This window comes from Silurus meridionalis, chromosome 22 (assembly GCF_014805685.1).
Source record: "Silurus meridionalis isolate SWU-2019-XX chromosome 22, ASM1480568v1, whole genome shotgun sequence".
NCBI lineage: Eukaryota > Metazoa > Chordata > Actinopteri > Siluriformes > Siluridae > Silurus > Silurus meridionalis.
The window spans coordinates 17,431,624-17,455,305 of NC_060905.1; the positions used below are offsets into that span (position 1 = coordinate 17,431,624).

The 23,682-nt window shown below is 39.5% G+C and overlaps 1 protein-coding gene across 2 annotated transcripts; it reads left to right on the forward strand.

The window, feature by feature from the left end:
* The first annotated feature begins 5,367 nt into the window (after nt 1–5,367).
* Nucleotides 5,368–20,269, forward strand: znrf2a (zinc and ring finger 2a). Of its 2 annotated transcripts, XM_046834243.1 has the most exons (5): nt 5,459–6,474; nt 14,561–14,659; nt 18,775–18,880; nt 18,993–19,064; nt 19,171–20,269. In XM_046834243.1, exons 1-4 carry the CDS (start codon nt 6,141–6,143, stop codon nt 19,048–19,050), a joined length of 597 nt encoding a protein of 198 aa, XP_046690199.1. In that variant the 5' UTR covers nt 5,459–6,140; the 3' UTR covers nt 19,051–19,064; nt 19,171–20,269. The 2 variants fall into 2 exon arrangements, with proteins under 2 accessions (XP_046690198.1, XP_046690199.1); XM_046834242.1 differs by lacking the exons at nt 18,775–18,880; nt 18,993–19,064; nt 19,171–20,269 and adding an exon at nt 15,569–16,668 and having other exon boundaries at nt 5,368–6,474.
* Nucleotides 20,270–23,682: the final 3,413 nt, after the last annotated feature.

Sequence of the window (23,682 nt, forward strand, 5' to 3'; positions counted from 1 at the left end):
TGGGCGAGCATAAGGTTTTGACCGAGTTTGACAAATTGTAATGTCTAGACGTCTGGGTCAGAGCATCTCCAAAACTGCAGCTCCTGTGGAATGTTCCTGGTCTGCAGTGGTCAGAATCTATCAAAAGTGCTCCAAGGAAGGAACAGTGGTGAATCGGCGACAGGGTCGTGGGAGTCCGAGGATCATTGATGCATGTGGGGAGCGAAGGCTGGTTCTTGTGGTCCGAACCAACAGACGAGCTCTCGAGTTAATGCTGTTAATGCTTCATGGGTCAGAACTGTTTTGGCAGCAAAAGGGGGACCAACACAATATTAGGCAGGTAGGAAATGTTTAATGTTTATGCTTGATCAGTGTAAGGACGACCAGAACGACTTACAATAATTTAATTTATACAGTACTTTGTAGCACTTTGATTGTGCTGGGATTTGAACTCACAACCTACTGATTAGAAATCCAGCTTAAACACTGAGCCTTTAAATGAAACCTCCCCAACCTGCCACTGCTGAGCCCTTAGCAAGGCCCTTAACACTCAACTGCTCAGTTGTGTATATATATATATATATATATATATATATATATATATATATATATATATATATATATATATATATATATGAGATAATTGTAAGTTGCTCTGGACAAGGGCATCTGCCAAATACTGTAAATGTAACTAGTAAAGTATAGACAGTATTTGTAGAAGACAAAGCCAAGATACAGCTTGAGCACAGAGGGTTAAGGGCTTTGCTCAGTTGTCCCAACAGTGGCAGCTTGGTGACAACCAGGGTTTTGAAACCACAACCTTCTGATCAGTAAACCAGAGCCTTAACCCCTGAGCTGGTAGCAGCTCTGAGAAACTGTGCACGCAACATTTAGAGCATCACACACAAACATTCATGTGTGATTCTTTACTAAAGGAAAGTATATATATTACTAATGTATATACAGATTTTAGAAGCAAATCAAGCAAATATTTTATCTCTTTTTAATTAAAATTGACACAAATGGAAAAACATCTACAATACTCCTACAATGAGGAATCAGAACATTTTTTAAGAGGATGAAATATTTTAAGAGGAAAAGTACAATAATGCTCTGAATGATAAAGACAGTGTGTTCCAGGTCATTTGGAGACTTGGCACTAGACAGCATAAGCATATATGGATGGAGGTTGAAAAAACAAATATAAAAGCAATTTTTTTTAGAAAATATAGAAAGGGAAGAAATATAATGGGAGATTTACCAAAAAATATATATGTATAGTATCTCACAAAAGTGAGTACACCCCTCACATTTCAGCAATCATTTTAGTATATCTTTTAAAGAGACAATACTATAAAAACCTGGAAATTTTAACTGCTCTAATAGAAGATACACAAATCTGTATAGTCCTGTCAAGCAGACAAAAACATGAACATGATGAATAGGACCTGTGGCTTTGCATGGTAATGACGTACAGCTGTTATCATAGGGTGTACTCACTTACGATACCAGCTATTTTGACAATAATGTCTGTATCTGAGTTATTTTCAGAAGCCTTTAAATCTGGACTGCCATACAAGCTGCACATTAACTAGTCTAAAATATATCTAATTTTCATTTCTTTAGTGTTGTCCCTTTAGAAGATATAATACAATGATGGCTGTAATGTGAGGGGTGTACTCACTTTTGTGAGATACTGTATATATTTTTTTGGTAGTCTCCCATTATATGCCCCAAAATTAAGAAAAGAAAATCCAAAATGTTGGATGTTGATGTTAAAGGGCCCAAGAATGTATAACCTAAATCCTTAATGGGAGGTGGGAGCTCAGTGGTTAAGGCATTGGGCTTTGGATCAGAAGATCACAGGTTCAAATCCCACCACCACCAAGCTGCCACTGCTGGGCCCTTGAGCAAAGCCCTAAAACCCTCCCCTGCTCAGTTGTAAAGTCGCTCTGGACAAGGGCATCTGCCAAATGCCGCTAATGTAATGTAATGAGTATGGTTTAGAGGTAAGTAAAACTCAATAAATGCAGATTAGTACAATTTGTTTGTAGTGGTAACAGAAATCTTTGCATCAAATAATGATAACGATTAAAACAGAGACTGTGGTGATGTGATATAAGTAGGGTTGGTATTAATAAATAAAAAGAAAGCAGACCATGGACAAATCCTTGGGAAACACGAATATCTGTAACGGTGCCTAAAATGTGTTTGGCACAAGCATCAAAATAATGTCTGTTATTGGAGATAAGATCAGAATTACTCCTGCAAATTAATGATGAAGATGCATGATGTGTCACGATTTATAATGTAAACACAAGTAATGGAAAAATGAGTCAATAGTGATAAAAAAAAAATTATTTAGTTTGCAGTTATAATGTGAGATCTGGCTGAAGTGAAGAGCAAATGATCAGGATGTCAAGGGATATAAAGAGGTATCTGAATAAAAGTTTGTCAATCAGAATTGGCTGATTGGAAGACTTTTTGTTTGTGAAGAATTATTATAGATGGACAGGTACAACAGTCATGGGTACACAAAATTCATACTAAATGCCCACGGTTGGATGTAGGTGTTGATTATAAGAAACAGCTGTGGGCTGGAGCCAGCGGTTCACATTAAGGTTTAATCGGAAGGATTTGCAACCTTGGAACTCACAAGGTCTAATCTTACATTACGGTAAACACCAGTCCGAAAATAAGCACAATGTGTGTGGCTGAATAATGAAACTGGGTTCAATCCAGATATTAGTAAGGGACGTAGGGAATAGTCATCTCAATGCATAGCCAACAATACGATCCATTAAAGATACATATGAAGAATCTACTGATGCGATACGATACGATTCCCCTCAACACAATGCGATTTAAAGCAATATGATGCGATGGAAAAAATGTGATACGATGCAAATCAATATGGTACAGAAAGTTTGCTTTTAATTCTATGGTTCAGACAGACAACCGTTGTGTCTCCAGGAAGTTACAGCTCTACCTCTGCCATGTTAATCTGTATTCTATGTGACTCCCAGGACACGCCTCGGTCTCCGTAGCGTTGCGATACGTCATGTTCACGTAGCAGCAGAAAAACGGTTTAGTGACGAGAAATCAATCTACATATCAAATGTTGGTCACAAATTATTGATCGCTTTCTAAATAATCAAAATATAGCAGGTCTACTAATAATTAAAAATAAATTAATTGGGATTTACCGATGCAAATACTGTATGTTAAAAACTAGGCATCACGACACAAAATTCCAACCTGTATCCGATGCACACTGAGTCTTTCCATCCCTAGTACATAGTGTACATAAACACATACAAAAACCTTTGCTCCAAAAGAGAAAACTATTCTACAATCATGCAGCAGCAGGATGTGCTGGTGTGAGTATTTCAGGACCTGCTGATCTTCTGAAGAGATGCCTGCTGAAGATAGCGGTGGATGGGCTACAAGAGCACATTGGCTTCTACATCTTAATGCCAAAAACAATATTCTAAGGTTATACAGGGGGGCACAGAGGGTATCAAAAGGCATACATACATATTTACATTCCAGATATTCTATGGGTGGTGAAACACACTCATTATAGCACTGACACATGGTTATACCAAGTGTTCATACCTCCTATGTATTACAGTGGACATTTTATTAGGGGACTAGTGCATTTTTCTTCCACTTTGTCCATGTACAGCTGTTCTTTCCACACAAATTATAGATCAGTCGTTATCTAGTCCTTCACCAGTGTCAGTTTTTCTCCACCGGTGGATTGTTTCTAGCGTCACTAGTAACACTAGGGTGTTACAAAAACCTGATGCACTTGTTCCAATGTTACACACCCTACTATGTCAGCATTGTGTTGAGAGTGATTTGTTGATCAAAGGTAAATGCTTTATCCTGGTTCAGTTAGCAGGAAATTATGAGCCAGATCTGGGAAACACTAGGTGGAATCTGGGCAACAGGAACATCCGAGACTGATCCACCATCCACATTACATTTACTGATTCAGGCTTTGAGCAAATTGCTTATATAGTCAACAATATATCACCAAAAATGTGTGGACACCTGACCATCACACCCATATGTGTTTCCTTCTCAAACTGTTGCCACAAAGTAGGAAGCGCACAGTTGTAAAGACCTTGTAAAGTCCTTCACAGAGCCCTGACCCCCTCAACCCCTCATCTTTAGGGTGAACTGTAACACTGACTGAACTCTTGACCTGCTCACCCACACTGTGTGATGTCATGAACTTTCTCTTGTAGCTCCAATGTCTAATAGAAAACCTTTAATTAAGTAGAATGGAATAGAATTTGTGCAATTCAAACAAACTTTGAGTCCCATCATGGCCACCATGTGGAAGTGGTAGCTCATTTCTGATCAGAAGCTAATGAGTTCGAATGATAGCACCACCAAGTGGGCCACTCCTGGGCCCAAAGTCCTTAACCGTCAACTGTTCAGTTTCATACATGAGATATCTTTATTTACCCTAGACTTTTTTCAGTAGGGAAAGGAGCAGATCTGGAGAGATTATGGATATTGATTGTTTTGGAGAACTTTGTGTTTGGATGCTGTCATCTCCCCACTCTCATACGTTCACTCAGGTTTGTGGATGGTGGTGTGAAGAGCAGCATGTGGGGTTCTTCTCTTCTAGTTATGCTGCCATAGCTAGTCTTGCTAGACTACTACATTGGAGAACACTTGTGCAGCTGAGGATGGTTCCTCACCAACAGCCTAAAAATCCATGAAGCTATTGAGCAACTCAAGAAATTTGAGGATGGATTTGGACTGGAATAATATCAACAGTCTGCTACAATGGATTTGAAGACCACAGGTTCTGCATTTAAGCACCTAAACCACAGTATAATAAACATTGTTAATGATGGGTTCCATTTGGAGTCTGGTTCCTCTGAAGGTTTCTTCCAAATGAAGTCTCGTGGAGTTTTTTCTTGCCACAGTCACCACTGGCTCACTCATTAGGGATACATTTATAGACACTTATAAATTCACATTTTCTAGCATCTTTATTTCTGTAAATCTGCTTTGGGGCAATGTTAATTGTTGTTCTACAAATAATTCTGAATTGAATTCAATGAAATGTCTGCCACATCTCCAAATAAAATGCTGTAGGTGGGATGAGTTTATTAGAGGGACAGCGCATGTAGGACGTTTTGGAGACAAGGTGAGGGATTGAGATGGTTTGGAGGAGGGACATGGGGTATATCAGTAGGAGAATGCTGAGGATGGAGCCACCAGGAAGGAGGAAAAGAGGAAGACCAAGGAGGAGGTTTATGGATGTGGTGAGGGAAGACATGCAACTAGTTGGGGTGAAGATGTAGCTGTAGAGGACAGGTTGGTATGGAGACGGATGATCCGCTGTGGCGCCCCCTAATGGGAGACGCCGAAAAAAGAAGAAGAAGGTGGGATTTAACCTCACAACCTTTTGATTTATAGCAAAGCCCTACGCCACTACTTCCCATATGTTAGTGGTAGGTTTTTGGTTATAGAGGAGGGCAGATGATAACCCTTAGAGTAATACACAGTCCTTTTAGCTTTTATAGGAACCCTGGATTATGGTTATTTGTACAGCGTGTCCCGTTATTGTGTTTGTTTTTCTTGTTGAAGCTGCACTTCCGCGTTGACGTCACCTGACGCACATCAAGGAGGAGGGCAATCCGTGCTTTTCACACACACACACACACACACCATAATAACCTTCGACTCGTATCGTCTTCTCGCGCACCGGACGCGTCGGCTTTAATGTTATTTTTGTTTGTTTTGATCGGATTCGTTACAATGTAGCGTTCAGACCTCCCGCTTCACACGTGTCCGGTTTCTTTTGAAGTGTGATCGCGTGAGTGTGTGTATGTGTGTGTGTTCTGATCATCCGGAATGACATCGCGCTGACAGTCCAGAGGCCCGAGGACACTTTGGACACGGTCGCAAAACTTCGGAAACAGAAGAGCAACTAGTGTGAAGTCATGACCTTGTGTTTAGCGCCGTTTTGGATGAGTTCCACATCTGGAGTTTAAGTCGGATCTCATCCACATCAGACTGTCAAACTCGGTTCTTTAGAGATCGTTGTTTTTTGTTTGTTTTGTTTTGTTTGTTTATTTGGGAGACCCCCGAACAGTGCGTCCTAACCAAAAAAAACCAAAACAAATAAACACATGGGCCCCAAACAGAGCAGTCCGGCGGCTAGTGCTCGTCTCAGGGCTTACTCGGGCTCGGATGTGCCCTCTCCCACCAGCACCGCCGCCGGCTCCGGGAGCGCGTCCGCAACCGCGATTCGGTACTACACAGGAAACCAGCAGCAGGTCGGTGCCAACAGGCGGTACCCCGCAGACAGTGCGAGACCCAACTCGCTTTTCCAGCCCACCAGCATCATTGCGCAAGGTGGCGGCCCTCGGAGCGACGAGGACCCCCACGGAGAGCGAAGTCAGTCCGGCCCGAGACTCCTGATAGGATCATTACCAGCCCACCTGTCCCCTCACCTGCTCGGAGGTAAGCCCATGTGACCCAGCACCTACAGCTCAGCCTCTTCACCTTAACACCCTGCAATCACCACAGGGTTACTTATTACACTTTGATACAGTATATCAAAGGTCATCCCATTGTATTGATTTGTCTCAGTATGGATGTTGAAATGTTTTCGGTTCAGAATATTACCCAAGCAATCAGATGATCACAACACCAAACATCTCACAGACATCAACGTGTATGTGAGCAGGAGTATTTAGGGTCCTCAGGGGATGCAGTTCAAGGATCCATATACAGTACAGTACACAGCGAAATGAAACCCAGTTCCTCCTGGACCGAGTTGCTCCATAAGACGACATACATTAGCAGATGTGATCTTCAAAAGCTCTTCAGTCCACTTTATTTTATTGGTGAGAGTTAGGACTTACATAGAGTTTATATTGGGTGAATTGGAAAAGCAGCCGTATTGTGTTTTTTGTGAGAAGTCTGAAGAACTAAAGCAGCAGATGATCGTCAGGTGTATCTAGAAGAACACAGTAAACTAGAAATCATTACAGCTCTGGATCAAAACCTTGCCACTGACCCTTTATTAGGCTCTGACGCTCCTTCAGGTCAAATCAGAAGCATTTATATATCACTAACAGCAGATAGGATGTAGATTTTGACCCTTAATGATGCAACCAAGTTGAGGAAAAAACCTTGAGAGTTCTTGGCCTCAGAAAGTAACCTTTCTTCTTCTGTGATTATAAATCATTACTCTTGATTAACTGTAAAACATTAATTGTGTTATAATTGTGTTTAGAATAAATAGTTAGCAAGTAAGAGTCTTGGATTAAGCACAGAACAGTGTTTATGATTACAACAGTAGTCGTTCAGAAACAAGGATAAAGCATAGGTGTATTATAGCCAGATGTGGAGCTGCACAGCTGCATCACGGACGTATGGAGACGCATTTCCTGGATCAAAGTTCACTCAGTTGTTCACTCCTGCTCTGTATATGTATAATCATAGTAAATTGTAGTAAATGGTTCTGGTTTTTAGCTCATGCATTTTTCTAAGTTGGATTATGTTTTGAAATCAAATTTATTCCTATAGCCTCTGATTTACCTCGAAATTAAAACATAACATTATGAGCGGTGAAGTAAATTAACACTGATGATCTCCTCATCATGGCACCTGTGGGTGGGATTTATTAGGCAGAAAGTGAACATTTTATCCTCAAAGTGAACATGTTAAAAGCAGGAAAAATGGGTGAGTGTAAGCACTTGAGTGAGTTTGACAAGGGCCAAATTGTGACGTCTAGACGTCTGGGTCAGAGCATCTCCAAAACTGCAGTTCCTGGTCTGCAGTGGTCAGTATCTATCAAAAGTGCTCCAAGGAAGGAACAGTGGTGAACCAACGACAGGGTCGTGGGCGGCCGAGGCTCATTGATACACGTGAGGAGTGAAGGCTGGCTCGTGTGGTCCGATCCAAAAGACGAGCTCCTGTAGTTCAAACCTCTGTAGAAGGTGATGCTGTTGATGCTTGACAGGTCAGAACTGTTTTAGCAGCAAAATATACACAATATTAGTCATAATGTTATGCCTGATCTGTGTACATAAGTGTTGGAGAGCTACGTATATCACAATCACTCACTTTGTACATTCTTACAACAAGATGTATAAAAAATGTATCAGTCCTACAAAAAACGTTTTTATGGAACGTATTGTTAGTCGTGCAAAGCGGGTGTCTTTAACATTCGCTACATTCGCAACAGCTCACTTTCCCCAACACAACCAGGAAGCAGCTGGAGATTCTTCCCTCTGTTTTTACTGTACATTCACCACTGGCTATTTGCAGCAGGGGGGGTTACCGTAAAACCTTCAACAAAAACAGATAGGAGCGAGATAACACCTGAGCTGACTTGCCATGCAGATGGGAAAGTGGAGCATGCCCAGGAGTGCAGCAGAGGAAAAGGGACTCTGACTAGCGACTTCCTCTAAGTCACATGTTTTGCAGAAATGCACAGGGCTGCTGAAATCGTTGATGTGGTTCCTGAGCAGTGTAACTCACCAGTTTCTGACGGCTAGTAACTAATGCTAATCAACAAGCTCAACAAGTGTGTGACAAGTGTGTGACACATTTAACATCTGATCTGGGGTGATCTGAAATCTGGAAAATTCCATCTACAATTTTTGGATTTGGTGCATTTACAAGTAACAAATATATTTAAATGCAGTTTAGTCGCAGCAAAGTGGCCGCATTATAACTTTTTTTAGGCAAGTGAGTAAGTATCGTTAGTATGTGTTCATTGTAGGTGATAGTTTCATTTCCTTAACACAATCTATATTTCAGTTTCGATCCCAAGTCTGCATGCACATTTGCAGATAGATGTAACGTATCAATATGCATTAAATACCCTGAAAATTGGGGTAAAACACAAGGTATCGATGATAATTTTTTGCATTTGGATTAGCAGGGGCATGCTGCAAAATTTATGTTACCTTCACCATTTATACTCTTTGACCAGTTGCTATGGCAATACCAGTGACCCTGTAGGGCTACACTTCTCTTTTTTTTGTTTTTTTTTTGCCTGTAGCAACACGATAGCAAACGCAAATCCGATTTGTCTAACAGAAAAGGCAATTTACTTATGTGTAAAAGACGTGCCTTTGCTCACTTCACGCCAGCTTAGTACTGGTGAAGTTTGAAAAGCTCTCCACTCCAATTTATTTTATTGGTGAGAGTTAGGACTTACATTGAGTTTATTTTGGGTGATTTGGAAAAGCAGCCGTATTGTGTTTTTTTGTGAGAAGTCTGAAGAACTAGAGCAGCAGATGATCATCAGGTGTATCTAGAAGAACACAGTAACCTAGAAATCATTACAGCTCTGGATCAAAACCTTGCCACTGACCCTTTATACTCTTTGACCAGTTGCTATGGCAATACCAGTGACCCTGTAGGGCTTTTTTTTGCCTGTAGCAACACGATAGCAAACGCAAATCCGATTTGTCTAACAGAAAAGGTTGTGTGTACTTGTGTGTAAAAGACGTGCCTTTGCTCACTTCATGCCAGCTTAGTACTGGTGAAGTTTGACCTGTAGATGCATGAGGCTTGTGCTAGAAGAGCACATTACGGTCTCTCTTTGGTTAGTGAGATACATGAAAGAGTTGCTAACCAGATGCTTGATGTAGTTAAAGAAGGCCGGTCGGTGTGGCCTCTTTTATTGAATGATGCCAATTTTCTGCTAAATGTCTGAGAGACTATTGAATGTATAACTATATACATTGACTAATGTATATTTGTGTGTACTACAGTCTTGACTAGTTATCTAAATTTGCTCATATTTGTTTGTCATTTAATGCAATCTAACTGTAAAGCGGTTTGGGACAATGCTCATTGTTAAAAGCGCTCTACAAATAAAATTCAATGGGATAGGATTGAATTAAACATGATATTCATGTGTGTTGTAGCTCCCAGCTGTTCATTGAATGTAGATACAGCTCAGAGCTGTGATTAAACAATTCACTGTAGCTGGCTAGCATGAGGCTGACTAGCATGAGGCATGAGGCTGACTAACATGAGGCTGACTAACATGAGGCTGACTAGCATGAGGCTGACTAGCATGAGGCTGACTAGCATGAGGCATGAGGCTGAATAACATGATGCATGAGGCTGACTAGCATAAGGCAAAAAAGCATATAATCCTATTACAGTAATTATTAGAAGTGGCACCAGTGCTTAAACAAATTACATTAAATAAATCTTCTTCTCATCTTCAACATTTTTTATTGTAATAATCTCTGGGATCAAGTTATTTACACACGATGCCGGAGAGGACACTCAAAACGAACACATTTTTAGGAGAAAGTTCCCCAAAGAGACTGGGGAATAATCTTCAATAGTCTCTGCTGCCATAAGCTCTATTAGAATCAGTGATTTATGTTTTAATATTTTTTGTCAATGAATATGTACTGAATTATTACCAATAGTCTATTTTCTTGGATGGTCAGAGAACGCATAAATCAGAGCTCGCAAACTGCATCTGTAGCAAACTGCACAAGCTCTAATCTATTCGTGTGGATTATATAACTGTTTTTTCATTCCACATTGGCTGAGAAGAATTTGATTTGCTCGCAGATACACTTACAAGGACATTTACAAGATGGACTTTGAAGGAAAGGTGGACATTGTGAGGAAAGGTCTGCCCAAACACTTTGCAACAGTTGTTTTAAACAGTTGTTGATTTTTTATGAACCGTTTTTTTTTAGTTTTCTTTCCAGAAGAATTTGCACAAAAACTCACAATTTCCCTTCATTTCAAATCCCCAGAAAAAACGTAATGCACTGAAAAAAGGCAAAAGAATTCAGGGAAAACCCAAGATAATTTTATACGGTTAATATCGATGCTTCTGCTAGAAATGATGTATGTGGGCGGTGCAGTTGTGGCTGCAGTGAAAAGAAGACGTGTTGAATTGGGTTTATTGGGTTTCTTGCTTTAGTAATAACATCTGTTTTTGCTGTATGAGATTCCTGTCTGTTATACTGCGTTTCTCTATAATATTGAGTTTCTTTAGCCGTGGCTACATATTGATTGTATTAGAGACATTGTATTAGATTGATTGTATAATTGATTGTATTGACACTGAATTATTGCATAATTATGGTGGTATTGTGCAATGTTTCCTATTACAGCATGAACCTAAAGTATGTTTTCATCTGTGCTGTTGATTTTTTTTTATTATTTGCTAATGGATTTCTGATTGTAATGTTTTTCTTTTTTTTTTTTCTTTTTTTAAATGTTTTCTTTTGTGTCACTGAGCTTGCTTTACACTTTCTTGTTAGCACATTTGATTTATTTATAATTATAATAAGAAAGAAACACATTTAAACATCTCCTGCTCCTTTTGTGACGTGTCCTTTTGAGGCACGGCATTAGAAAACCTTTAGCGCTATAAGCGCACAGAGAGGATGTGCTACGAGGAACTGAGAGAAGGTAGTGCTCCATTTTGATGCATGTGGCTATAATAAATGCAGAATCGCATTTGGAGCCTGAATTGGGAAAAGTAAGCAGTGGTGGAAAAACCATGCCTCCATGAACCTGAACCTCTTTACCACATGTTGATGATGTTGAGATATCACCAGAAAAAGTCTTCAAATTTTTCTCATATGTAAATCTAAAACCTTTTATACAACTCCATGTGCTGTATTCTCCTTCTCTCTGTTTGATTTCAATTTCTCATTGGTTTTTAATTGGCCAAAAGACAAAAGTTTTTTTTTTTTTTTAAACAAATAACATTTTCTGCTAATGGTGCACACAGATAGTAATACTTAACCCTAAAGCAATCAGTTCCACATCGTTCTGTTATTTTGGGTGAAACGTGAGTGTGGTCTAGGCCTTCATGCCAAATTCCAGTTCTGCCATGTTCTTTCAGTCAACCTTTGCAAAATTCCATGTTGATGAATATCGTTCCTGAAATCCGAAGGTCGTGAGTTCATATCCCAGCCACACCCAGCTGCCACTCCTGGGCCCTTGAGCAAGGCCATTAACCCCATAGCTGCTTAGTTGTATGAATGAGATTAAGATAAATGATGTTTTATAAGGAAATCTGCCAAACGCAATGAATGTAAAATGTGAATCCAACAAGAAAATAGTAGGACCAGCGAACCGATACCAAAAAATTAAACAATGTCATAATGACAGTAGGTTCCAGCTAAAAAGCTTATCGTATGAGAATCCATAGAAATATATTATATATGTAATACCTTTGACATATTAGGGTTTATGATCAAAACATTATTATTGAATAGTTGTTTTTTTAGCAAAATTATAGATATTTTTTAAACTTGATCAGGCAGTGTTCACTAGACATCTCACACATATCTGTTTAAAGGCGAAGACCCTGCTTTATGTACAGTATCGATGGCATCAAAGTTTCCGGTGTGATGCGTCAATTTAAAAAGTGTGCAAACTGATACAAGTCGGCATATTTGCATCTGTAAAACCAGATTTATTTATATATAATTATTAGTAGAACTATACTTTGATTATTTATAAAAAAGTGACCAATAATTTGTGACCAATATTTGATATGTAGATGGATTTCTCGTCGCTAAACTGTTTCTCGAGCGCGTTCTCTCAGCACCACTGCTGCTACGTGAATATGACGTATCACAACACTACGGAGACCGAGACGTGAAAAAGTAGTTGTGTTGGTTTTGTTGTCCATGGTGTGGTCTTTTAGGGATCTATTTATATCCCTACATCCAGATTTCTGTAAAGCTGTGTTGTGAATGTGTCTATTAGACAGGCTCTACATATACAATCAAATTCAATTGGTTTTGAGTCATTTTTTACATTTTGTATAACACCAGCACTGACAACTATGGCAAATAAGGTGAAGGTGCTTTTTTTTTTTTTTTTTTTTTTTACAGCCCAGTAAAATTCCATCTTCGTATATGCTAGTGATGTTAGGAAGCTAAAGTCAGAGTGCTGGATCAGCCCTGAAAAAGTATCCCTGGAGCACATAAGGTTAAGGGCCTTACTCAAGGGCCCAAGAGTGGCAGCTTGGCGATTCTGGGGCTTAAACCTCCAATCAGTAACCCAGAGCCTTAACCACTGAGCTACTGCTTCACCAAGCATGTAATCTGAAAGTAATAAAGGGATTAAAAAAATCGAGACAATCTTACTCATAGATGTTTGTTAATCATCTCGTTCCTTACATGTTAGGCATTCCTTATGCTTGGAAGTCTTCAGGACAAGGGGAGTTCTCAGTCACATGACAATTTGTCTCATGAATATAAAGAGAGTATGGTGCATGAAGTGTTAATTATAGCTCAGCAACGGGTCTCGTAAACATTCCACAGCATTAAACACACACTATACAGTAAAACCCCGTTGTATGAGCATAATTCGTTCTTGGAAATTGCTCGTAGGTCCATTTGCTCGTACGTTCGAACTGATTTTCCCCATAAGAATGAATGTAAAGGTGATTTAATCCGTTCCGAGATCTCATTCGATCGCTTATTTCTGCACTTAAAAAGTATTTGTAGCCTATTTTAACAAACAAATACACCGCAAATTACGATACGGTACACATAATTTAACACTTACCCATGTGGTAGTGGTTGACTGCGAGTGTGAGACGCGCACCACGCTCGTACTTTTTCACTATTTCCTGCTTGTTCAAACCCACACGGCTGGTCGCTCGTATCTTCGTTTGCTCGTACTATTAGTTGCTCGTACCATAGGGTTTTACTGTACACTGTTGTCTCTGGGTGGTATGTATTTTTATATTCATACATTTAAATGCTGTAAGCCCGTGCATCACACATCCACGCCAGAGTTATATGTGTGTCTTCGTAACATATTCCTTCATTTAAACTTTCAAAAACTTGAAACCTATTTATTTCCCCAAATACAAGCTTAGATCGGTAATTTCATGGTCATGAAATGCTGCATCATGTGTGAAAAACACTGTATAGACAAAGGTTTGTGGACACCTAACCATAACATCAGTATGTACTTCTTTCTGAACATCCCATTACACATTCAGTTTGCATTTTCTCTTATAATACCCTTTACTATACTGGTAACAGTTTGGCACAGACCCACATATGGCTGAAAAAAGTGTCGGCTGTCCCAATACTTTTGTCCATTAAGTGTATGTAGGTTTTGAATGGACAAGATTGTATAAATTGTATTTTTGCTTTATACAAAGTAAAACTGATACTGTACAGTTTGAGATTTTTTTGTGTTATAAATATATGATTAAGTGGACAGTGGACTTTGTCTAGACAGGTTTGAACATAGAATCATTATTTATTTTTCCATATTATACAATATTCATTTTGCATTGAGACAAATGAATACTCCCTAATTGCTGTGGTAGCTCAGTGGTGAAGGCATTGGACTCAGAAGGTTTTAAGTTCAAATCCCAGCACCACCATACTACCAGTGCTGTGCCTTTAAACAAGGCCCTCAACCCTCAACTGCTCGGGTATAAGTCGCTCTGGATAAGTGCGTCTGCCAAATGCCTCAATGTAAATGCAAACATGCGATACGGTGTTTTCTAAATGTTTTACCAAAAGAGTGTTCACACTTAACTTTTCTTTTTTTTCTCGTGTTATAGCTGGATTCAACTGTCCTGTGTGTTCAAAGTTTGTTGCGTCTGACGAAATTGACCTTCACCTCGTCATGTGTCTCACCAAACCAAGACTCACTTATAACGGTAAGACCACCCACCACTTATTCATTGTTTGACGCTGTTCCGCTTCAGCAGCCCACATCATCGTTTCCTAAACATTAACACGAAGCCCTGACACTGCTCTTCTCAGAAGTGGGGCCTTTTTTTGCCCTCAGTGTGTAGATCATTTTCATGTGGTGATGATTAGAGCTTCAGTCGTATGTGATTACCTGTTTCAAGAATTCAGCATGTTTTGTTTGTACACAGTGTAACACATTCAGATGACTCCTGGGGTTAGAACATTCGTGTTCGAAGGGAAGGCGTAGATTATTACCGCTTATACCCGTGTGGTTTAGAATTCTGGATTCTGATTGGCTGGCTGCATTTCAAATCTACTATGGGATACACATAGACAAACAACTACGCTTATGTTGTGACATTTTCTGTAAGGAGATTTGTAGCGAAGGAGTCTCCAGTGTCAGTTATAATATTATATGTAACGGTCAGGACATTTTCACATATGAGACAAGTCTCAGGTTAGGATACAAGTTCTGGAAAGATTCTGCATTTTTTTTTTATTATCTTTAAGACAGAAGGAAAAAAAAAAGTATAGATTTAAGTTTTTGAGGAATTAGGTTTGTCTTTAAGATGTGTCATAGTGTAAAAGTAATTACAAAGTGGTATCAAAAGGTTTTAAGAACAGCGTTAACTGGTGCTATTCTCACCACGTGCGTTTCAACATCTGCGATTGTGAAAATTGAGCAAAATTCTCAGTGAAACTGGGCAAATCTGCCACAGAGACATTTGACGTGACGTAAGTTTGACATGTTTTGGGTGGCACGAGCGCTTCAAGCACGGAAGAACGTCACCCGGAAGACAATAAGAGTTTAGGAACACCGAGCTCAACCACTAAAAATGTCGAAATCTTTTGTCAACACCCACCCTACTCGCCAGATTTGGCTCGTGCGGACTTCGCCCTCTTCCCAAAGATGAAGATCAGCTCAAAGGTCGCCGTTTTGACAACGTTGCAGAGATCTGGCGCGAATCACAGAAGGTGTTTGACACTCTCCGAAATGAAGACTCCCAGGACACGTTCCAGAAGTGCCAGGAACACTGGGAGCGCTGTATTGCTGTGCAAGGGAACTATTTTGACGGTGATCGTGTGTAAATGTAAATAAATACTTTTTTGTAAACAGAACCAGTTTTCAAACTTTTTTTAATACCAGCTCTTATAAACGGATTTAAGAAAAAACTTTCACATCTACATTACAGGACAGTGAAATTCTTTTTTCACACATCCCAGTTTGGAAGTAAGATGGGGTCAGAACCCAGGGTCAGCCATGATGAAGCACCCCTGGAGCGGAGAAGGTTAGGGGCCTTGCTCAAGGGCCCAAGAGTGGCAGCTTGATGTTAATGGGGCTTGAACCCCTGACCTTCCAATCAGTAATTTGTTGTGGTGTAAGAGGAACGAAACACTAATGCATATGCTGGAGGTGGTAGCTCATTGTTTAAAGCGTTGGACTCTAAATTTGAAGATCACATTCTGCCATAGCTGGGCCCTTGAGCAATTCCTTTAACCCTCAACTGCTCAGTTGTAAGTTGCTCTGGATAAGGGATACCCAATGCTACAAATGTAAATGTAAACTGCTGTTATGTGGTGGTAAAAGTAACTCTGTTGCTTTGGATGTTCTTACGTATTTTATTCCTTGACTGGTGCTGAGCCTTAAGATTCCTAAGACTAGTCAAAGATTTACGTGTGCTGGTATAATCCTGGGTTAAGGACTTAATGTGAAACTGACACGTTTCCAGCATTTGAGTCCTAAATATGCTCTAAAAGATCCACTTGGCTCCTTTAATTCCCACTCAAAAAGTCAAAAGCTCTTGAGTTGCCAACTGCCAAAATCTTTGTATATTCTACATTCACTTTTCAAATTAAACAATGAACATTGTCTCAAAGCAGCTTTACACAGATAATGTGGTGATTAAAAGTAAATATGTTCTTTATAAGTGTAAGTTTGTCCCTGATGAGTGAGTCGGTGACGACTGTGGCAAGGAAAAACTCCCTGAGATGGCATAAGGAAGAAACCTTGAGAGGAACCAGACTCCAGAGGGAACCCATCCTCATCTGGGTTCCACCGAATGTCCATTTATTGTAGATATACGATGTTGTGGGGTGCAGTGATGATGATCAGAAGCGAACTGTAGTCCTGAGTCAATGTAGCAGACTGTTGACATTAACTACAGTCCAAATCCATCCTCAAAGCGCCCGTTCTTACTCCGTAATTTCATGGAACAACCCAAGGCGTTGATGAGAAACCGTCCCAAGCTGCACAGAGTGGCCTCCAGTCGAAGAGAACACTATCCAGAGGCATAGGAGGAGGAGCATGTTTAAAAAAGTTCTCTCTTTAAAATCTGTATTTAAAAAGCTACTCAAGATCTTTTATTTACTTCCACCTAGAAGTGTAAGTGATGTCCCTCATATGGTGAAGGAGAGTGCCTGATGACTCTGCAGAACACTTTGTTTTGAACACTTTCACATCACCTGTTTTTGTTATGTTTATTATATTCAGCAATTACTTCAGAGGTGCAATCACACCATCATCTAACCAAGGCTTGAGCCATTCCTATTCCCCTGGCTCACAGATGACACACACTTACACACTGTTATCGCAAACAAGTAGGAGTCTTGGAGACTTTGAAATGTACACAGTATCATCATATAGTCTAAAAATATGAAAGCTTCTTGACTGTACCAGCCTTATATCTGGGGTAAATGTACACCTTTTATACCTTTCCTATCTCTTATCTAGAGTGTTGCATGTAGTAAACAGTGTAAAGCTTCACTCTGAAAGGTAATTACAGTCTATGATTATTGTAATGTATACCTTACTTCTTTGTGGTTTGATCTACGTTTCCAGGTGACCGTACAAAATGTACAGTAGCAATAAAAACACTACAACGCCAGCTAGCAATGTAAAGATGCATTACAGACCGTTAAGCGCATGGAAGTAGTGATGTAATGTGTTTACAGCAGTAACTCATTACACAGCCAGAGTCTTTTCAACACACTCAACACACTCGTGTCCCCTGTGCAAAGAGACAGAGCTTGCTGTGTTCAAATAAAGCTCTGAATTTATGACGTAGGAAAAAAAAAAAAAACGAAGCTAGCTGCAACCTTAGGAAGGTATTCCCTCAAAGCTTTTTTTCCCCTATTAAATAACATTCGCTTTGTATAAACATGTTTTAGGTCAATCGACATGCAGACGTGGTAAAGCTATAATATTGACTAAATGGTTTCTGGTGTTAGGAGGTAAACAGACAGCACTCAGGACTGTTAGCTTGCTAGCAATCGAACAAACATGAATCATTGGAATCTGCATGTTGATCCCAGAGGGGAAAAAGTTGAAATTGTATAAAATGTAAAATGTTATATAATTTATTATAATATATTATAATTATAATGTATATATTATAATTAATTGTATTTATATAATATTGTAATTATAATGATATTATATTAATATAATATTATAGCATTATAATGTATAAATATTAATAATAAATTATATGAATATAATATTGTAATTGTAATATATTATTATATTATATTATTATAATGTATTAAAAATAATGGACAGTAATTACCTTTTCAGAATCAACACTAGATAAGATGGAGGTGTCTGTGTGTTTCCACCATTTTGTAGTTCGAACAAAGAGGCTGAAGATGACGTCAATCAGAACACCGACTTCACACTTCCACAATTAGTAAAATGTGGCATATGATTACGAGTCCAGAGGGAGAAGGTTATAAAGTCCTGTATTCTACAGTCGGGTTGTTAAAGAATAAGAGGACACGCGAGAGGATGGATTTGTGATGAAACATCAACAGGTCTTGAGCCATTGTAACAAACGTATAAATTATTTTATTGCCGCTATACCTCTGTAAAGCTGCTGTGGGACGATTTCCATTGTTGAAAGCGCTCTACAATTAAAAATGAACTGAAATGAGTTTAATTGAATTGAAGAAGCATTAGAGTTGTGGGACTTGAACGTGTAGGTGGTAATAGTTGGAAATTTGTTTTGTAACCATGTATCCATCCACTGTGACTAATGCTGACACCAAATAACCCACAAAAAATCTGTCCCTTTCATGACCTCAGAGGACGTCTTGATGAAGGACTCAGGGGAGTGTGCAATATGCTTGGATGACATGGTCCAGGGAGACACCATTGGCAGACTGCCCTGCCTCTGTATCTACCACAAAGGGTATAGACAATACAAACACACATTTCAAGACAAACCTGATCCAAGGCCTGTGTACGGCTCTGGTTACTAATCTGTCTTTACTTTCTTTTTTTCTTTTTTTTTTTTTAAACAGGTGTATTGATGAATGGTTTGAGGTGAATAGATCGTGCCCAGAACACCCTACCGATTAAACAATTGCTAACAGGTATTGTCCACGCTGATGCCTTTCCTTTTACAGCGAATTCATTCTGTCCTGGACAAGAACAATAGTGTTGTTGTGTTTGATCGCTTATTTTCCCCTTCTTTTTTAGGTTCTTTCTTGTCGTCACTGAAGACCACACAGCATGTGATCCAGAGATTCAGTGATTTCACGAAGACCTGTCATCACCTCAAAATTCACACCTGTGCCAAAAGACGATTAATACTGACTCAGGGATCCTGCCCATATGTGATTTATTATTTTCCATCCTCCCTTTTCCTTTTTAACACCAAAGGACAGCAAGAGTGAAAAACGCACCACTGTGTTGCACCATCTGGGCTTCTGGGTGTGGCTTCACTTTATCTACACCGGACACATTTTATTCCTTCTGAGTAGGAAACGCAGCTCAGGAGAACGAGCTTCATGGCCACGGATGCTGGGGAATTTAGGGAGGATTTTTCTTTACATCTGGAGTAGCAACTAAATTTCACCTCTCCGTTTAAAAGAAACGGTTCATTTGTTCTTTTTGTCTTTTGCTGCTATGTTTCACAGGCAATAGTCGTAAATTAAATTAGATTTTTTTTTTTTTTTCTTTTTTTTTTTTGTATGAGTTTGGGTTCCAAATTTCACAGGAACACACTGTTAAAAGCTGACTGTAACCCGATCACTTATTGTCGACGCTTGACGTGTACAGCGCCACGGTATGACAGCACAGCTTTTTTGAAATTCACGCGGCGAGTCGTTATTTCAAGTTCATTGGTTGATTTGACACTTTACATAAGGCTATCCCATGCTTATATAAGGTGTGTACCGTAGGTAGGTATTACACAAACCAACTCAAATTTACTTGTTCAATTGTACATTTTTTTTTTTTTCTGAAAAAAAGAATTTGTAGAAATGTTATGGGGTGATTTTTATTTTTTGGGTAATGCCACCAAACCAATACATTGCACTCATATAGTATAATAGACTTATATGTAGAAAAAAATCCACATGATGAATTTCATAAATTTTATCATCAGTTTTTGGTTATATGACATTTCATAAGGAAATACCACTGCGACTGCATTGAAAATATGTCTAACAAGTGCAATTTATAAAAATGATAAATATTCATCAAAACATTTTAATATTTAATTATTGCCAATCTGTATTTAGTTTATCAATTTGTATCAAAATATAAGAATAAAGCACTGGGAAACTGTAACGTCGTCTGCTGTGTCGGTGTGTGTTCATTAATTAGGGGGCCAAGCACCATTTTTACTTTTCTTTTATTAATTAATTTTCTTTGATTGCACAAGAACCGTCTCATGAAAGGTTGTGAAATTTGGTCGACTGATTAGCTGTGGTCTAAGGAACATTCTGACCAACTTTGGCCCAATTTCTGCAAATACTTTAGTGCCCCTATCAGGGCAAATTTAGGCCTAATTTAGAATCAGCACTTTATCGATCCTACAGCGAAATGGGTTGCAATTGCTTACAGTAAGGCCAAATTGTGACGTCTAGACCAGTGGTCCCTGACCCCCGGGTCGCGGACCATCACCAGTCCGTGGGTCAATTGGTACCGGGCCGCACAGAAAGAATATATAACTTACATTATTTCCATTTTATTAATTATCTGATTCTGAATGATGTTTTATTTTGGAAAATTAAATTAAATTTTTTCTCGCAAAAAAGGTTGGGGACCATTGGTCTAGACGACTAGGTCAGAGCATCTCCAAAACTGCAGCTCTTGTGTAGTGTTCCTGGTCAGCAGTGGTCAGTATCTGTCAAAAGTGGTGGACCAGCAACAGGGTTGTGGGCGGCCAAAGTTTATTGATGCCATGGGGAGCGAAGGCTGGTCTGTGTGGTCCGATCCAACAGACGAGCTTCTGTAGCTCAAATTACTGAAAACGTTCATGTTCGATGGGTCAGAACTGTTCTGGCAGCAAAAGGAGACAAACACAATATTAGGCAGGTGGGTCATAATATTATATCTGTTCATTGGAGTGAAAATCTATAACTAGATTCAAATCGTCTATATCTACATCATGGACCAGCTATTTAACACACAGAGGGAGGAGTTATAGTGTTTGATGGCCACAGGTAGAAATGATCTCCGATGGCGCTCTGTGGTGCATCATCGTTTTATGTATTGGGTGGGAGGAGTCCAAGAAGGAATGTACTCTGGACAACTTCCTCTTTTTACACACTATCGCCATAACTCCTTCCCAACAACATCGCTGGTCCTGTGGATCAGTCTGTCGAGACTGTTTGTACACTATATAGACAAAAGTATCGGGACACCTGAACTTTCCTGCCATATGTGATTCTTCTCCAAACAGTTACCACAAAGCTGGAGGCACACAATTGTGCAGGTCAACTTTAGATGTGGTATAATAATCAGGGGGCGATCTTGATTGGCCTGCTCTCTGATCTCATCCCTACTGAATCACTGCACCCCAGACCTCCTCACCTCACCTACATCAGTGCCTGAAAACACCATTGTGGCTGATGAGCACAAATGTACACAAGCACACTCCAAAGTCTAGTGGAACATCTAGTGGAAGGATTTATAATACCAAATTGGGACTAAATGTGGAATGCAATTCTTCATAATCAAATACAATGCTTATGCAAGTCTGTAAACATTTGGCAATATAGTGTATTTGCCTCTCTTAGCCTGCTTCCCCAGCACGCCACAGCATAAAGGAGAGCATTGATCACAACAGTCTCATAAACGATCCTAAGCATCGTCCTGCAGATGTTGAAGGACCTCATCCTCCTGAAAAAAAAAACCACAGGTGGCTCTGGTCCTTCCTGTGTTATTTTGTCACTACTACTGTAGTCCAAACTGCACCAAATTTGGCACACATCATCTTCAGAGTAAGCCTAAAACTGATTTCATGGTGGTGCCACCAAAAGATTCATTCACATGCTAAAAATGTTTATGTTTAACATTATTGTTAGTCCTCATACAAAATCTTGTCCAATCTTCACCAAATTTGGCTCAGTTATCTTGACAGCCTGTTGTCCATTTCCCTATGATCTATACCAGGGCTGTCTATTCTTTTCCACAAAGGGCCGGTGTGAATGCAGGTTTTCCAACCTGGTGTTAACTTGTTTGGAATGAAAACCTGCACTCACACTGGCCCTTTGTGAAAAAGATTGGACACCCCTGATCTAGACCTGTCCTTTTATAGTTGTACAACAATAGAGTGTCTATGAATGTGTGGCTCACCATGTCTGTGTGCTTAGCCCTAAAAACGCTTTTTCTCTTCTTAGTGCGTTCCTAATGTTTAACCTGAATTATAAAGTGTGTGTCGAGTTTCGAGTTGGTCTCTGGGCCCTCACCAATTAAATGACGTTAAGTGTTTGGGGTGTAAAATAAAAGATGATTCACCAAGGGGAAAAAGATGAAGCAAAGGTAGCTCATGAAGTGATTTTGCATGATTTTAAACTCCTAAATGTAAGATAAAGATGTGGTGGCTCAGTGGGCTCCATGTGAGTGTGTTCAGCTTCCAGGTCTTGTACAGATTTTGTGTTATATCCAATAGCAGGTGGTGTAAAATGAAAAACAAACCCCTCATTTCAAACACACAAACACATAAAACCAGCATATTGTTGTAGCCAGTTCCTCTCTGAGGGTATGCAAGGTCTTAGTCATAGCTGAGATGATGCTTCTGTAATTTCCCTCTCTAATGCAAGACCACCAAAAATAAAAGTCTTAACAGCGTTCATTGCTTTGTGGGTTACACGTCTCCGGTATGAGCCTTGGTTCAGGCCAGAAGTGGATGAAGCACACAACCCATGTACTTAATTAAAATAGAGATGTACTTTGTAAAATATAACTCCAGTAAAAGTGTCCATTTAAAGATTTACTTGCGTAAAAGTACAAAAGTTTTTGCCTTTTGGATTTCTATGTTCCCCCAACCAGAAATAACTTGGTTCCATCAAGGTTTCAAATGATTTCCCTTCTTCAAAATGTTCTTAAATGCATATTAACAAACCTGCTTTTTTTGAAGGATGCCCTTTAGACAGAGGAGACAAAACTGAAGCTTTTTATGGTGTGGCACATCAGCAGTATGTTTCCAGAACCATAAATGAAGCTTTCTAATAAACGCAGATGAAAGCTACTGTAAAGCGTGGAGGATTCTCTATTATGTTTTTGCTGCATCTGGCAAAGGGGAGTCTGGAATCTGTGCAGGACCCAATGAAATCTCAAGACTTTTAAGCCATTCTGTCAGTCAGAGCTACTAGGTCCTCCAAAAGGAACCACTAAGACCAAAGCACTGGACTATAATGAAGTGGCCTTCAATTAGCTCTGAATAGATCTAAATCCTATCCAGTACCTATAGAAAGAGCTGAAACTGGGGAAGGCAGCCTCCAAGCCTGAGACAGATGGAGCTCATGAAGTGGGGGTCAGATTACCTGTGGACAGGTGCAGAGCTACAGAAATCGCTTGTTTGCTGCAATTGCCCCTAAAGGTTGTGCAAACAAAATAAAGATCCCATCATAATCATCATCTCATCTATATAGACAGATAAAAAAGACGAACATACATACATGTCAGAAAGACAGATGGTGTTTGCAAGCAACTGTGAACAAGGTTGTCTAATTATAAACAATCCATAGCGTAAACCAA